The 16,902-nt window shown below is 37.6% G+C and overlaps 1 protein-coding gene across 1 annotated transcript in view; it reads right to left on the bottom strand.

Moving 5' to 3' along the window:
* The window catches only part of MIPOL1 (mirror-image polydactyly 1), a 159,906-nt gene that overhangs the window by 38,211 nt on the left and 104,793 nt on the right, over positions 1–16,902 (bottom strand). Inside the window, exon 9 of the mRNA XM_069858457.1 lies at positions 11,699–11,793. Coding sequence (XP_069714558.1) covers positions 11,699–11,793 — 95 coding nt within the window. The remainder of the gene's footprint in view (positions 1–11,698; positions 11,794–16,902) is intronic.

The following is a 16,902-nucleotide window of genomic DNA, read 5'->3' as shown; positions in this document are numbered from 1 at the left end:
AAGTCCAATCCACAACTGCAAATCCAAAGAAACAGCTCAGAGCAAACCAGCAGCCTTATTAGCTTTTAAAGATTTCATTTTCAAGAACTGAAGACCCTTTATTGACTAATGAAAGGTTGAGTCCCCAAGCCCACAGACTGATGTTGCTTGGAACATATTTTAATCATTTCTGTAGTAGCAGCCATCTGTCTAAAGAGCTTTGATCACATAAATGCACTCTGAACTGCAGCTTCTTCTGACTCCAAACAGTTTCCCAAAAGCCAAAGGGAACGTACAGGCAGGGCCATTTCAAGACAATTCAAGGCCCTGTGATGTGATAACGCTGCTGCTTTTATCATTTAGCACATCATTAGGTTTAATGACACTACAGATAACAGATACACTAAAAAGATAACATTGTCATCTCCTATCTTGTAACAGTAATATCTAACTGTGACTTCACTTTGTTTCTACCCAACACTTCTTACTTACTGTGTTATTTTAAAAGAACAGACAAATTAATTAAAAGGATTTTTTCCTGCTGCAAGCACCTGAAATACGAACAAAATAAATACACAACATATAAATAATACAAAACAGCACTCATTTTTTTCACTACTTTCTACTTTGTTGGTTTCTTTTAAAAAAGATACAGAAGACTGGCAAACAAATCTCAAACAAAATACTGTATTTATAGTTTAGGCTATTAGCTTTTGGGCAAACACTGTTTGCACATATGAGTCTAGTTTTGCCAGCACCAAAGACAAATTTACACCAAAAAGAGAGAGAAAGATTCCTTGCAGTTATATCTTCCGTAATGTTAACATTCATGAACAAATTTTATACAATTGTCATAATTATTTTCTACAATTGCCATAATTATTTTCTACACTAACTTTGAAAGACTGTGGGCATCTCAAAGCTTACTTTGTGGTGAACACTGTTTCCATCCTGGTGTCTACTGAATGGTACAGAAATATGCTATTAAGCCTGAAAACTTGGAAGCAACAACTTTCTCTCAAAAGTGAAAGCAGTATCCTTAAGAAAGTGGCAAAATCTGCATAGAAATAGCTCTCTTGATGACGGGAGACACAAAATGGTGGATTCTGTGTGGCAGACCATAACTTTATTTGTTCGTGCTGTCAGTAACCTCAGGGGGGTTAACCATGAGATCACAGGACTTCAAGGTTTCTCTTCTGAGATTTGATACTTGGCCCTTTCACTCATTCAGGACACTAGTTACCAGCTACAGAAGAAAATTTTACTATCACACACTGCAATATTGTATTTTTAAATGCAGTAGCTTTCATACTAAGTGTGGCTAGGTACTAGTGTGAAGAAGGTGAAAGAAATTAAAAAACACAGCATTTCTGTGTTGCTCATGAAAACATTTTTGGGTGGCCATGCTCTAACTGTTATCACTGACATGACACAGGTTAACAGAAAAGAAGGCAAAATCAAAACACGAAGTGGCTCAGGTAGGGGAAGAGCTTATTTAAACTTTGCTATCAAAGAAAATCTACTACTGATGATTCACCTCGCATAGACCATCTCCTCTTTGCTTCTGTGGCTTTTCCTTCCAAACTCACAGCCAGAAAAGCTTCTCTGCTAGTGGCACAGCAGCTCCATTCTGCTGCATACACACCTTCTTTCTTGGTCTTAGAAAAAAAACAAGTGCTCTGTGCTAGGTCTCCTTCCTGTCACGACGATATGAACTGTAGGTTATAAAATCAAACTGCTACTAATATGTTAAATTTAATCAAATATTTGAGAGGCTCAGAATTGCACAAATCCCAACAGGCCCACTTCTTCACTGGAAAACTGTGCCTTCAGCTACCAGGTCAGCCCCTATCCTTCCTAAAAATGACAGCGTTCACACCTATGCTGGAAGAATTACGCCTACCAAATGAATAACCCATCATTATGCAATGCTAGACACAATGTTAAAAATCTTCAGCTTCCAAAACATACAAGTTTCTACCAAATTAGTTAGAAAAGCAGCTCATGGACAGAATCTACAACTGGAAAATTTTCCAGTAAAAGACACCAGCATGACATGCATGTAGCAATTTAATAAAAACTCTAAGTTAAAAAAGCAACCAAATAAAGAAAATACCACAGTCTTTTCTACTCTCTTTGCAAACGCAACAGATGGGAAGTCTTCTGGCTTGTGTTCTGCAACAGGCAAAGGACTTTTCCTGCCACATGAATTCCTAGATACTTCCTAGGAGAAGTTTTCAATCAACACCACTATGAGCAGTATTAAGCTCAAAGTAAGAAAAGCAGTGTTATGTCTAGCATTGGCTGAAAATTGCCCACGTGGAAAATCTTCTCACCAAAAGAATATTTTTTTTAATTGGAAGATGTAAATTCATCAAAAAAATCAATGTTGGCTTCTCATGGCAAATTTTTAAGTGAAAATTTTCCTTTCACCTTGACATTTAAACTTGAAATGCTATTTTGTTTCAGTTCTTCAGCTGAAGAGAATCGTACTGAAACACATCAAAAAGAACATTTTTTTTATTATTAGATTGACATTTTAACATAAAAAATGTCCTGTAAAAAATCAACAAAAAAGAAATGGTATTTAAAGTCCTCCTAACATTGTTATTACTCAGTTTTTAATATCATACTCATAACAAAAGAAATTCCCTTTCATACAATATTTATAGGGCAGATAAAATTATTTTTTTGCAGTTTTAGATTTTCTTTCAAACTTCTCATGGGAACATTTGTCTTTCAAACAGCTCTTACTACACACACAGAGTTTTCCTGTATTTCTTTAACTTGCCCTAAAGATGGTAGCTTCTTATCCTGTGTCTGTTTTCCTTCCCTAGTTTAATAGTAGGAGTACCTGCATTTTCATAATCATGAATCTCTGAAGGTGTCATGGAAAACAGTAAAACTTCTTATTCAGTTTATACAAATCAGCTGAAGCAGAGTTTAGTGAAGTCATTAATCTATATTCATCCAGCATTTTAATGGCAGAATCAGAGTATGTAACCTCAGGTTACAAAACCTTTCTACCAGATAACAGATTTTATAATCCTGCATATGCTCTTTGCAGATTTTCCAATGTTTCTTTTGAGTTTCCTTACCTTACACAGAATACATATTAACTCTACTGATCCCAACATCCTAATTTTTACAAGTATTTCTACAGGACTAGAATACTTTGTATCACTAATCTACTCCAATCTATTGGTAGCACTCAGTCAATTGTTTGCAGATAGTTCTTCCAGAAACTTTAAACCTTCCTTCCAATAACTCCATTTTATTAGGCTTTAACAAATTTGAAAACCAGTTCCTAGAAACCACTAGCTACATACTTATTCCAAAAAACACAGAACAAAACTACAGTTCCTATGCTTCTCAGCTCACTGAGAAACCAAGGAAGTCATAACAAAAAACCACAGAGAGCAGAGGTAAAAGAGAAAAAGTCAGCCAGGTGAAGGAGACCTGCTAACAGAAAGCTAGCACACCCATGTATAGAGTCATGAGACCACATCAACATGGAATTCCTTTCTATTAAGTAAGTTCCTGCTCTTTGAGAAGAACAGAAACTCATCTGAAAAAGTCCATTGCAGCAAAACCGATATGGTATGTGTTTTGGTTCACTTTACCCCACAACAGCAAATAGGCAGGGAAGAAGTCTGCTCAAGTCTTTGAAATACAGCATAAGGAGTTGCAGAGTGCTTCTAGCTTTAAAGTGCTTGGCACAACAGGTGATTGGTTGGTGCTCAACAAATGTTAAAAACTTGAGAAAGTTTGCCAATATAACACATCCAATAACAGAAGCAGTAGCAGAATGAGCACAGTACATAGTACAGATCAAAACTGTACCACAGAATGCATTAGGCACTTTGGTCTATATTCACTATGCCCATGTTCCTCCTTAGTCCTGCTGCTTAGTGGTTCCTACTGACAAGACACCTCTGAAGGCCAAGAGCCAGCCCTGGAAACATTAGGCACAAAGGTTTCATTAAATGTAGTTGAGATCAGTCCACGCCTGAGTCAACAGCAGCACAAGGCAATTTAAGTGTACGACATTCACCTCTGTGCTGGTTGCAGGGATGGCATGGGGTAGCTTGTTATTCGATCAGGCACCTGTGACCTCTGATAGTCCAGTGCTTCCTTTCTCTTACAGTTTTTATAAATCACTAAAGCTGACTATGAAATTGTTTTTCCATATTACAATTTTTTTTCCCAGTGAGCTGGGAAAGTTTTCAAAATCATGTCAAGGCACAAAGAGTATTTCTTCAAAATTCAAAAGTATTTCTTCTATGTGTCTCTAAATGAATGAAACACAGAGAAATCTTGGAGAGCACTCTTATGGCTAAGATATTCCTCTGGGAGGCGGAAAAAAAAAAGGTACACTCCTCAACACCTCCCCCAAGTTCAGATTCCGTTTTTCCTTTTTATTGCCTGCCAAACTGGCACTGTAAACACCAAGCCTATGGTATATAATGGACTCTCTCTCTACCACCCCTCTTCTGTGCAAAAGGTCAAATATTAATTGGAGTACAGATGCACGTCTGGTCTGCCACACTCCCAAGGAAGTTGCCTATTCACTGATTTATAAAATCAGTCTCTTTATTATTGCTAGAAAGTACAGCAAGCGCAGAAGGAGACACAATAATCAATTCCAGGATACAGAACAAGAAATCTAGGAATGGGGCAGGGGAAGAGAATAATGCATCCAATGAAGTATGAAATACATACAGATAACAAGGATAGCAAGATAGGGAGCTGCCTCCACCACACACCTGCACCAAGACACTGTGAAATACAGCCATCTCAGTAGCACCAGTAAAACATCAGCAGCTTCTTTGCCAAGCAGAGCAGATTACTGATCCTCCTCCTCAGCTCTCTGTTCCAGTTTGCGAAGCAGCCCCTATACCCTGGGCGTTTATCTCATGTAACACTAACAACAGCTGCAATTGCACAAGCAATAAGGAGACAAAGGAAAAAAGGAGAGAGGGTCTTATCAGTGTGAAAATGCTTATGGGACTATAGACTGAGAAAGACCCACCAACCTAAAATGGCAGTTATTTTGGGGCTGCATCACCCCACTGGAAAGTGACGCAATAACAGAGGAGGAGGTTGAACTCGCAGATTCTAAGTACCCTGTCCAAATTACCAGGTTGTTGGCTCACTTCATCCCCACAAATAGACTAAAATCAACTGAAACCTCCATTGGTTGCTCAAGGAAGGTATGGTTTTAACCAATCTAACTTGAAAGACAATTACTCCCCTCCCCACCACCCATTTTTTATTAATTTCAGCACTCAGTTCAATAAACAAACAGGAAGAAAGCACGTACATTAAAAAAATGCAAACAAACCACAAACAAGGGCTATATCTCCATTCCTTGCATGTCCAAATCTCCCACAGAAATGGGTGGAACTTCATATGTAGGGAATAAACTAAGAAATATGACTTGGATAGTACCTGATTTTTTTTTCTAATAATGAAAGAAAAAAACTGCAGTGTTCTCTAAGAAACATTGTTTTCCATATGCTGGGTGGTATCAAATGGCAGTGGGTTAGGTTCCTTGACAAGTAGATATACCATACTTTCTCCCACCTTATAATAGATGCAAGCGCCTCATCTCTTTGATATAAAAGAGAATCTCTCCTCTGTTTGGAAGTGGGAAATTTAATTAGCTCAAGATTTATGTTTGATGTCAGGCGCTTGAAACTCTTGGATAAAATAGAAGTCACTGCTGCAAGGACAGAGAAAACAACTGCTGTCTTCTCCCTGATCTCCCCAAAATCATTCTGCAAAAAGAACAGTAGGTTTACAGTGATATCATTATCCGGTCATTCTTCTTAATGACTGTAATTATACCATGTTATGTTTAAAGCAACTAATACTAAAACAATGACAGCAACTGCCAGAACAGCAGTGAGCAGATAGGATGAAAAGAGCAGGAAAATGACTCAACGGCCATAACTGAAAAAGTGAGATAAAAGAACAGCCATGAAAAGACCAGTTTTCTGAGGTAAACTGCAAGGGCGGCTGCTCAAGGTGTCCTGCTATTGCTTTAGAGGAAGTACTGAGATCATCACTCTGTACTTGTAGCCTCACTAATCCCACTGTAAATGGGCTCCAGTTCATTTAGACTAGGAAGCTGGATGTTAGCGCAGCCCAATCTTCTGCTCCACATCATGTTTGACTGAAAGAAACCTGGACTGGAGAAATCACTGAAAAAGACAGAGACAGCAGAACAAAGAGGCTGAACGTTTGACTTGAGGTCAGTCAGAGAACAGGAGACTGAATATTTAGGCAGAGGTATTCTGACTTGCTACTGAAGTGGCTGTGAACCACACAATACAAGAAGAGGATGAATGTTGACTTGTTAGGTAGAATAATTTAGAGGATTTAATAGCCTTTAAAACTGGAATGAGAGGAACAATCTAACAGCAAGAATTACATCAGTATATATCCATGCACAGAAACCACGGAGCGTGGTTGAAATGTTATCATCTGAGTGTTATATTCCATACCATCAGGCATGAAACTATAGAATGGAAGTAAATTAAACATGCACCACTGTATTCAGAGCTTTGAATAGAAAACAGCCTTTTTAACAGAACTGCAAATAATGCCTTGCAAAGCAGCTTTTTTTCGTCTATTTCTTGTGTTATAGTGTGATTCAGAGTGTAACTAAATAAAAAATTTAATTTGTCCCTGTGCTTGTAAGTCTTTCATTTTAGGAAATAAAAACTTCTTGATTCTCTTTTCTTTCATATCTATAAATTGAGCCTCTACAACATTTTACAAGAGAATTTGTTGGAAAAAATATATGGACATCATAAAAAGAATTGTTATTTAGGCCAATTGTTTGTGTCACTTCAACATGAAGTCCAATTTAATTGAAGCATCAGGAGCATTAGAAGCTTTTAGATTAAAGTTATATTGAACTTCTTCAACAGTCTATTACTTCTTTGAAGTGATGCAAGTGGTTAGGAAGCAACAAACCTGCAGTTCTGATGGAGAAGCTACCCATATTGACTGAATGCCTGATTCTAAAAGTATTTATTTCAGGTCAAAGTACTTACTATTACAGGGGGTTTCACTGAAGATATTCTATTATTTCATTATTGAAAACTGTCACATAACTGTGAAACAAGCTACCTTTTTCTTGCATCCTTGTCCTAACATATAAATTCCAATTACTCTGCAATGTGCATTGTCTAGGACTATGATGTGCATCTGCCATTGAACTCCATCTCTCCACGTTACTATGATCTTTCTTTCAGATCTCTACTTCATTTCAATTTCAGAACAAGAAATAATTCTAAAGTAAATTTCATTTTAAAACTGCAAGATTTCTCAAATGTCTGTTCATTAGCTGCAATAAATGTAAGTTTCTTCCCATTGTGACTTCCAGCCTGCAGCTACTTCAGCATCTCAAGCATTTCAACACCAAATTGGGAGAACCTTTGGATAAAGTTTTTGGAAAAAATTTTTCACTGTCCCTCCCCTCCGTGAATATCAGACCTGGCAAATCTACAGCTTTTAGAGCACTCTATTAGATCACAATGGAGCCTTTTAAACTGTCATTGAAATAACTACTCAAACTTACTGAAAGCATCCCTAAATTTTACCTCAGAGCCTGGACACACCAATTCTTATCCTGAGAAGCTTCATTCAAAGGTGTGTGAACTAACACTGCTGTACATGTCTTACACAGCTGGAGCATAAACAATAATTCTATTGAATGGAGCATCACTGCATCTAACTCTAACATGAAAGCTATCAAACCCATACTTCGAAGTAAGGATAGCCCTGTATTTTTGTTTTGCTCTCCTATCTTCCATTGCAGTGAGGTTGATCTGTTAGAGGCATAACTTTTGGTTTTTGAATTTGTTCAAAATATTTGCCTGTGGAAATTCCTGGTGCCAGAGCTTTTCAGTTAAATATTTCTGACTTTTTAAAAAAAATTTGCAACGTATATACACACTTCCCTATATAGAGGTATTTTTCTCATACTCAGTTGTAACATGTCAAATATGTTAAAAATAATCAGTATGCAATAGCATATGTCTTTGTCAGCATTTTACGATGCAGAAGTACACTTATGAAGCATTACCTAAATAGAAGGAAATTGGTTATAAAAATGGAAAGACCATGTAACTGAAAAATATGCAAATAAAAAACTTGTGATGATGTTCAAACAACAGAGCTACATAAGAAAGAAGTAGTGGGACTAACACTCCTACATACTTCAAGAGTGATTATAGCCTTCTTTCGTCACTGAGGATCTATGATTTGCATTAATCCCTAGCTTAATGAGCACTGTGTCCAAACAATTACTTAAAGAAGCTAGAAAATCCATATTGTTCCAAACTGCTATGCAAATTCAAATTTACATTTCTGTTATGTATTTTTGAGTTACAATCCAGAAATGCAATTTTCCTTTTGAGACATGACACAAGAACAAACAGAAGCAGAGAATCTGATCAACTTTATTTGGAGCCAACTTCCTCTTCCTTCTGTATCTGAGTCTCTCTCTTCTTCTTTTTACTGCTTTTCACTTCTTTTTTTCCTTTTAAAGAAGGCTGGAACTGTTCTGGGATGTGCTTTCTTTTCAGAGGGTCAAAAATTAGATGGAAATGGCCCTCTGGAAACTTGCTCCAATTTACAGATGTCTTTCTTTTACTGGGGACCCAAAACTGGATGCAGTATTCTAGATACCAGGAATCTTTCTCCTGGAGACAAAAAAAGGGATTTTTTTCCCTGAAGCTCTCCACTTGTTTCCTTCCTTAGTGCATGCCTGTGTATACATACATTTGCATGTTCACATACACAGATATTTTGCACCTAAATATACCTTCCTTGATTTTCTATAATAAAATTATATTTGGCTTTTTCTGAACTATATTTATGTTAATGAAAGACGGATGAGTATAAAACCACACATTTTAATTTTACTGTTTACATATGTATGCATTCAAAAATTGTTATTATATGCGCACAGTCATTGCTGTTATGACCAAGCCCCTAAAAATGTGGTTGTGAGTTAAGGCATGGATTTAGGTATCCCTTGTACACTTTAATGTTAGCCTGTAATATTTTTTTTCTTAGATTTGTTTCTCTTTAGTGAAAGAAAGGAAGAAGATCTCAGAGCAGAAGGAGGAGAGGGCACCAAACGGAGGCAAAATTCCCAAGCTGCTGTCATGCTGGCACTGCAGAGACAACAGAAGGTGGGAGAAGCTGGCAAAGGCATAAGAGAACAGTAGGTGAAGGAAATGTGCACCCTGCATAATAACTTGCCTTATTACAGTTCAGATGAGGAGTGAAGCATGTGTGGAAGCCTATGTTTTGCTCACTGGGGAGTTCTGAAGTCCAAAAAACTCCAAAAACTCACATGGATCAAAACACCAAACTTCCACACCAGTCTAAAACAGGCTGTTTGAAAAACACTCTCACTGCTTACTCAAGATTACCATAGGTTGGTAGACAGTAAAAGGAAATAAACCCACCCACTCAAGATATCTATACAAGCATTCCTTAACTAGCCTCTAAATATATAACAATGAGTAAATTTTCACTTATTTGGGACAGCCTGGTAAATGTACTCCCTACTTGTCATTCATGAATACTCTGGCCAGCCAACCCTTGGCCTGATACAATCCCCAAAGCTTTATGCAAATGTCACGTATTCTTTGCATCATATACCTCATTTGGCAAGTGTTCAAAGTACTGCCACAGTATTGCATGACAGAGGCTGTGGATGTTCATGTAAGAAGTTGATAAGTATTCTCCTAATAGTTCAATTAATTTCTAACCAAAGCTAAAGAGGTACAAAACCTCATTGCTACTTATGCATTTATAGGAACCCTTCTTGAACCTGGTGGAGGGTGTAAAAGGCACCAATTCCAGGTGGCCTTTGGCTTTCCTAGCTGTGTTTCTGCATGCTTGGACAGTGTCTCTATAGAGGTTGTGGAGTCTCCATCCATGGAGATAATCAAACCCCATCCGGACATGGTCCTGGGCAACTGGGCTGGGCCTGCTTGAGACCTGACCTCCAGATGTTCCTGCAAACCTCAGTCAGTCAATCTGTGCCTCTGTGTGTCCACTTCAGAACCATTACAAAAAACTCCATCCTCTAAGAACAATGAAATAGGAAATAAAATCATCCATTTTTGATGTTCTGAGCTACTATTTAACTGTATATAACTCAGTAGTGATATAGTAGTTCTTGCCCCAAGGGATATTTCCACACCTTAAATCTTCCAAAATACCATCATCAAACCTATAATTATATTTTGCCTGTTCAAACTAAGGGCCATAAATAAGCAGCATGGAATATTCTAATAGTGATTTCTACAAATCATTATTGTTAACATTTCTGAGATCTAAAGCATTTACAATACTAAGCTGAGGCCATTGTCTACTGCATTGGTTAAATAATATATGTCAGCGTAAACTTGACACACTATCTCAAAACCATAACTCAAAAGTCAGCGAAAAATCTCCTGCATTCTGCAGAGACCAACACAGGCAAACTCCTAATTTCTGAAATATCAATAGAAAAATTGCATGTCTGTTTTTAGATTATTCTACAAGTTCCATTTAAGTGAGTAATAAGGGCACTACAATAAATTCTTTCTGGCTTGGTAAATCACACCATAATTTGTGCACACGGTAAATGCTGACCAAATTCATTAAAAGCAATAATCACAAATTGGTTGGGGTTTCTATTCCCTATTAACAGGCTTTAAATAAATGCCTGTGAGATTTAGGAACAAAAGTTGTTTTTGAAACTTCCCTCCAAGGTTTTAATAAACTTAATGAGAAGGGGAAACTCTAAAAACCTCTAGAAATCTGAGTATTTTTCACTTGTAAATGCTGAAACATTGAAAACATACATAGCTCTGCTACAGCAAATGCTATTTAGTCATAACTAGTCCTCTTTATTTCCAATGAACATAATATTCACACTACATTTATTATTTACCTCTGCAGCCCACATCTCTCTCATCACAGACAGTCAGCATTCACAATTTTCAGCTGTTCTGATGCCAGTTCTCCTGCCTTTAACCTGCTGGCAGCTCTGAATCCCCTCTCATGCCGGAGGTCAGGATGAAATGAGAGCTACAACCTAACACCACTCCATAAAACAACTTAACTCCTTCACTGGACCACACAGAGCTTTTCCTTAGGGACTAAAACCTACTGATCCATGCAAATGTTCAGTGCAACCCACCTAAATTAATGAGAGAACGGCTATTTCTCTCATTCTACATAAAACATAAGGAATTAAAACATATATATTTTGTTGGGGTTTAAAAGAAAACATCTTTTAGAATTACAGATTTTATTGTTTTAAAATCTATGTTAAGTTAGGTATGTGCAAAAAAACAGGGAAGAAACAAGCACTTCTGTTAACTGGTGCTTTTGTTCTCATGTTTTAAAGTGAACTCATCACTGTAACACAGCTTTTTCATTAATAGGAGCATCGACTGCCAGCAACCTTCCCTTTCCCTGAGAAGAAACTAATAGAATATTTAGGCTATAAGAAAAGGACTTTGATTTCAAAGAGAGCGTTGGTGAGCAGTAAAGCAGAAACGCAGGCCTTGATTCATTGATGTATTCACATTTCCAACAAATACCTATTTGATAAGGCCATTTCCTCACTCACAGTCAGACACAGTACATAAAATTTCCCCTATGAGTCACTAATTTAGATTAGTATTAATTATTTTACCTGTAATAAACACTCAGTGTCTGGATTTCTTCTTTTAATTTTTTACACTGTTGAAGAGCAGCCTCTTTTTCTTGTTGCAAGGCTATCAAGTCTGCCTGAAATACAATAAAAAAAAAGGTAAGCAGTTTATTCAGAATATCCATATTGCTTAGAAAGCATAACAATGATTTATGCATTCATTTCATTTGTGCTTTGTTGTAATTGCAGTATAAAGTTATACTGTTTTGTAACATGCCTAATTATGAAAAAAATCCTTTCGTCTTCTAGCATTGCATATTTTTCTAATTTTTCTTCCTAGCAGGATGATGAATGGCTTCCTTTGAGTATATGGTAAATGCTTTGAATGGCTAAGGTAAGACCTCTTCAACTCAGCCAAGTGTTTCTCAGCAAAATGTATTACATATCAACATAATATTCCTATAGTGCAAAACTGTTGACCAGCATATAGAGAGTGAAGCAAGGCACTCAGCCACAAACTACTGACGCACAGCTCCTGGTCTACACATGGTTATCCAGCTGTGAAGTGTGGCTCCTTCACTGGGAGCCACTGGCTGATGTTGACAGCAGGAGAGCTGCTGGATAATCTGCACAGAGTGGTAGCAGGTGATGAGCCTGCAGGGTCTGCTGAGACTGGCATTGCCAGCTTGCCCTGGGATCTGGGTATTCTTACCCAGGATCTGGTTTAGTGGAGTGAGGGAATCCCTGAGAAACCATCGTCATCTCTTACCTGTCAATCCTCCCGGATGTTTCCCTCTCCCATTGCTGACTCACAGCCATTATGGAAATTGCAGCATGTAGCTTGTAAGGTCAGGCAGGTGGTCAGACCTGACATGGTCTCACAGTTAAAGAGGAGGCAGGAGAAATAAGTACTCATGTATTTTTAATACAGCCCTACAGCTTAATCACCATTAATTTTTAAATGTCCACTTTCAATAGCACTGCAGGACTCCCTTGAGGGTGCAGGTACCATACAAATTATCTTAATATCAGTGGATGATTCATTATTGTAACAAGAAATAAGACTGGGCTTGCACAGCTATTCTTTGACACATGAGCCTGAGCAATGGGCTGTTTTCCAATGTTTTTAATTCATGGTGTAACTTATTAATCGTACAAATTGTAGGGCCCCAAACCAAGAGGCACATGTGTGAGAAATGCTGACTGCAGATTCTGCCAACTCTTCAGGACAGTGTCGTGGAAAAGTTTCTTGGTAAATTGAAGACCTGTTACCTGAGCTATGAACATATAAAGGGAAATGCACAAAGCTCAGTCTCTAGCTCTGCCAGACTAGCTATATAATCATGAACAATTCTGTCTGTATGCCTCAAAATCTCTCTTCTAAAACAGGGTCCCCACTTCTGTTTTCTGACTGTCTGTTAAGACTGCAAGTCTTCAGGGCAGGTGTTTTACCTTTTTTCTGTCAACTCCCAGTCATCTATGGGCAATTTATTCTGCTGGTTGATTAATCACGTCCTGGATACATGGCTGACTATTGGCAAATTTTATTAAACACAGCACTGCACAAATGCAGCTCCACAACCAGTCTCTGAACTGTGCTGCTCAGAGTGTCACAATGCATCCAGAGTTTTGCATTGCTGGGGTGCAGGACCCACAGCTGTAATTGCTGCTTTAACAGACATTCATAAATTTTAACAGGAAGTTCCCTGGAGAATAAAACCAAACTTTCTTACTATATGGAGGGTTCCTTCAGCTTTAAAAGCAGAAAGTGTTAATGTTTAACCTCTGAGTGACAGTGGTTTAGAGCTTCTGATACTGAAAACAATGTACTGAATGCTGGCAAGCCCTAACTCCTGTCAACAAGTGGTTAAAATCCTCTGCAGGTAAGCCTCCTGCCCAGTGCTGCTTGCTGCCTTGCAAGCAGAACTCAGAACACAAGGATGTTAGCCAAACCAAGCTATTTTCTGTAATTATACTGTTCTGTAGGTGAAACAACATTCTTTAAAATTGGAAAACATGCTTGAATCAAAGTAGGTGGTTTGTTCTAGAGCGCAATAATTAACATCCTTGCCAATTTTCAGCGTACTGTGAAGTGTGATTGAAATGGTAGACTGGAAGGAAATGTTTGCAGCTGACACACCTACTCTCAGAGAGATTAACAGCTAGTCTCTTTGGAGAACTATCATAAAAAATACATCTTATATTCCACTTCCTTTCCAGGACAAAAGTCAGGAGGTACTACAGTCTGAAGAATCTTGTTTATGTCAGTTTTCCAACAGAGAAAACCACACTGATTTGAGTGTGCATCTGGATTTACACCACTAAAAAATAACAGCAGAATTAGGTGCTTCAAATATAGCAAAAAAACACCCCCAAACAAAAAACCAAACAGCTACAAAAACTGAAGGGAAGAGTAGACATTTGCTAAACTCCTTAGTAGCATTTAGTGGAGTTGATACTAGAGAGCTGTCTGAGACCAACAAAAATTCAAGCACAGGAATTTTTGTGCACAGCGTGCAGCCACGGGATAAAACAACCCATCATTCACAGGCCTGTAGAGTGGTCAATGCAAATAAATGACTCAATTATACCCCCAAAAGAAAGATGCCTTCCTTTACTAGGAGAAGGAAAGCAAAACAATGCACATCATGAAGTTAAATTGCTTGCACTACTATAAAACACTTGGAAAACTCTTATAATGTATATTGAAATCCATCCATTGTGCACATGGCAAAAATCCTACATGAGCTCACCTCTAGTAATAACAATAGCTGCTCAGGAACTTTTTAACAAAATATTATTCTTTTGGAAAACATCAAGTTGTGAAAATCAGAACTCTCCACAGAAATGGATCAGTTTTGATTAAATTTTTTTCAAAGGTAGGGTAAAGAAGGAGCAGTAAGAAGAAAGAGAACTACACTCAGGTTCCTCTGGTGGAGGTTTTTCCTAAAAAGGTCAATTTAGAGGTGAGGTTGCTTACCACTTTGATATAGGGGTCACCCTCAGTGAAGTTCCTTTTTAATCCTGAGAGGGTAGTCTGATCACTGGCATGTGGTCTCTTTCTCACAATTCTGTTTTTCCCACAAGTTCCTACGCTTTCATATTCAGTTTAACACGGATAGATCCTTCCTTCTTTCCTGTTCTCCACCTTGCTTTCATGCAAAAGAGAATTCTTGTTTCTACACTTCTCCCTTTTTGCATTTCAGCAAAGAGTTACTTGTTGAAAACTTAGATTTTCCAATTGAATCCAAAAGCCAATTGTGACATCAAAATTGCTATATCTCAACTAAGAAAATCTCATTACCGAACTTCTTGCTGTTGTTTTTGTTTCAAATTATTTAAATGAACAGTACTACGTGTTTTCCTAACACAAAGGCTGGAAAAAATACAAGACTTAAGCAAAGGAAAATAGAGGGCAAAACTAGTTTTTTTTATCTTTTCCTAGTTCCTCTAGGTCAAACATATGCACCTTCAACTTCAATTTAAATTGAAATAGGTAAGAACACACAGCATCTTATGCTGTCAGGCTCACTGGGGGTAACAGATTGCTTTTATAATGATTTTCAACAACCAGCAGAAGGAAAAATCCACATTCAATGAACTTGAGTAATAAAGCTTCATAGTTTTACCTTTTTAGTGTTTTTTTTCCCCTCATGCCTTTATAGAGCATATATTTTTCCTTCCTTCCATGGGTTAAACCCCAAGCTTTCCTGTTACCTCTCGCAGTAAGCAGGCTCTCCATTCTCCTGATCAGTTCAAATCCACCTCTTATCAGTACTCTGATACTCCTAACTCTGGTGGAAACATCTTACCCGATACATTCTTGCACCCCTTTTGCTCCCTGTCATTCTCTGATATCTCTCTCTTTTCCTGCATATTGGTGGTGCCCAGCTAACAGTGGAAATGCTTATTAAGCCTGAAATGATGGTAACATATACTTGGTACCACTGAATTCCACCTCACTGTCTTCATTTTTCCAGTACTTGAGGCCATTCCAATCTTTCTGCAAGACAGCTTGAACTTACTTTGTACTATCTCAATTTTGTATTAATAACATTTCTCGCTCTGCGTCATCAAGCAATTCCGTTGGTACACAGTTGCTCTTCGTGCCAATGGTTTTCAATGACACCTTTAAAGAAAACTGGTTCAGCATCAATTGGTGAGAAATTGGAGAGAAATTCCACTAGTGAAATCCTTGGACCTTAACGTTTCTCCTTTCAAAGGTGTTTGCTGTTGCCTTTTTGCTAACTAGTTCCTTATTGCCTTTGCCTAATCCCTCATCTCCTTCATGGGTACATGACATTTTGCAGACAGATATGAACTCAATGTGCCCATCTTTCCAAACAAGAGATGCTAGGTGAACCCAGTTAACAGCAAGTAGCATTTCCCACATTAAGCTTGTGTCTGCTTGTAAAATAACAATATACACATTCTCCACTGTAATAAATAAATTTCCATATGGAACTACATATAAGCTTCTACGTCACTTGTATTTCACAAGTTCCTTTGTCTAAATAACCAGTTATCATGCCAAAGAAGAATTCTTGCATGATCTTACTTGGGTCAAAGTTGTACTTCAATTCAATGTTGATGGATCCATGCTTTAAAAACATTTTTGTTCCAAATTTACTTACAATTAAGACAAATTGTCTACAATTGTCGGAATTATGGTTTTTGCCCTTCTAAACACAGATGCTGCCTCTGCTAGTACCCTGTTGTATTACACTGTGCACAGCCTCATAGGTTTTATTTAATAACTTTGCTATCATTCCTGCAATTTCAGGTACCAGCTCTTTCAGAACTGGGGATAAAAAGCATCCATTATTTCAATCTGGGCACAATAACCTGTTGAAGAGCTATGATGTACTCCATTTCCATACATTCACTTAGTTGACATAGTTGACATCATCATTGCCCAATGCTGAAAGAAAAAAAAATAAAATCACACTTTCGGACCTAATCCGGATTATCTTTGATCACCATGCCATTCTCAAGAGAGGTGGCACATTTCCTCTTTCCTTGTTCTCATTTCAGTTGTTATACTACTGTTTGTTTTAATTTATTTTCCAAAAGCCAATTTAGTTTAACCTCTGGCAATTTTCATTTGTCTCTATCTCTCCTGTTTTCTATGATATAACTTTCTTTCTTAATAAGTACTTTTCTCGTAGAAGAGTTATTCTTACTTTATTCCTATTGAGATTATAATTAACTCAGTTAGAAATGACACTCTTCCCACCTGTAAGCAT

This window comes from Phaenicophaeus curvirostris, chromosome 5 (genome assembly GCF_032191515.1).
Source record: "Phaenicophaeus curvirostris isolate KB17595 chromosome 5, BPBGC_Pcur_1.0, whole genome shotgun sequence".
Classification (NCBI taxonomy): domain Eukaryota; kingdom Metazoa; phylum Chordata; class Aves; order Cuculiformes; family Cuculidae; genus Phaenicophaeus; species Phaenicophaeus curvirostris.
This window is presented reverse-complemented; position numbering and strand designations above follow the sequence as displayed.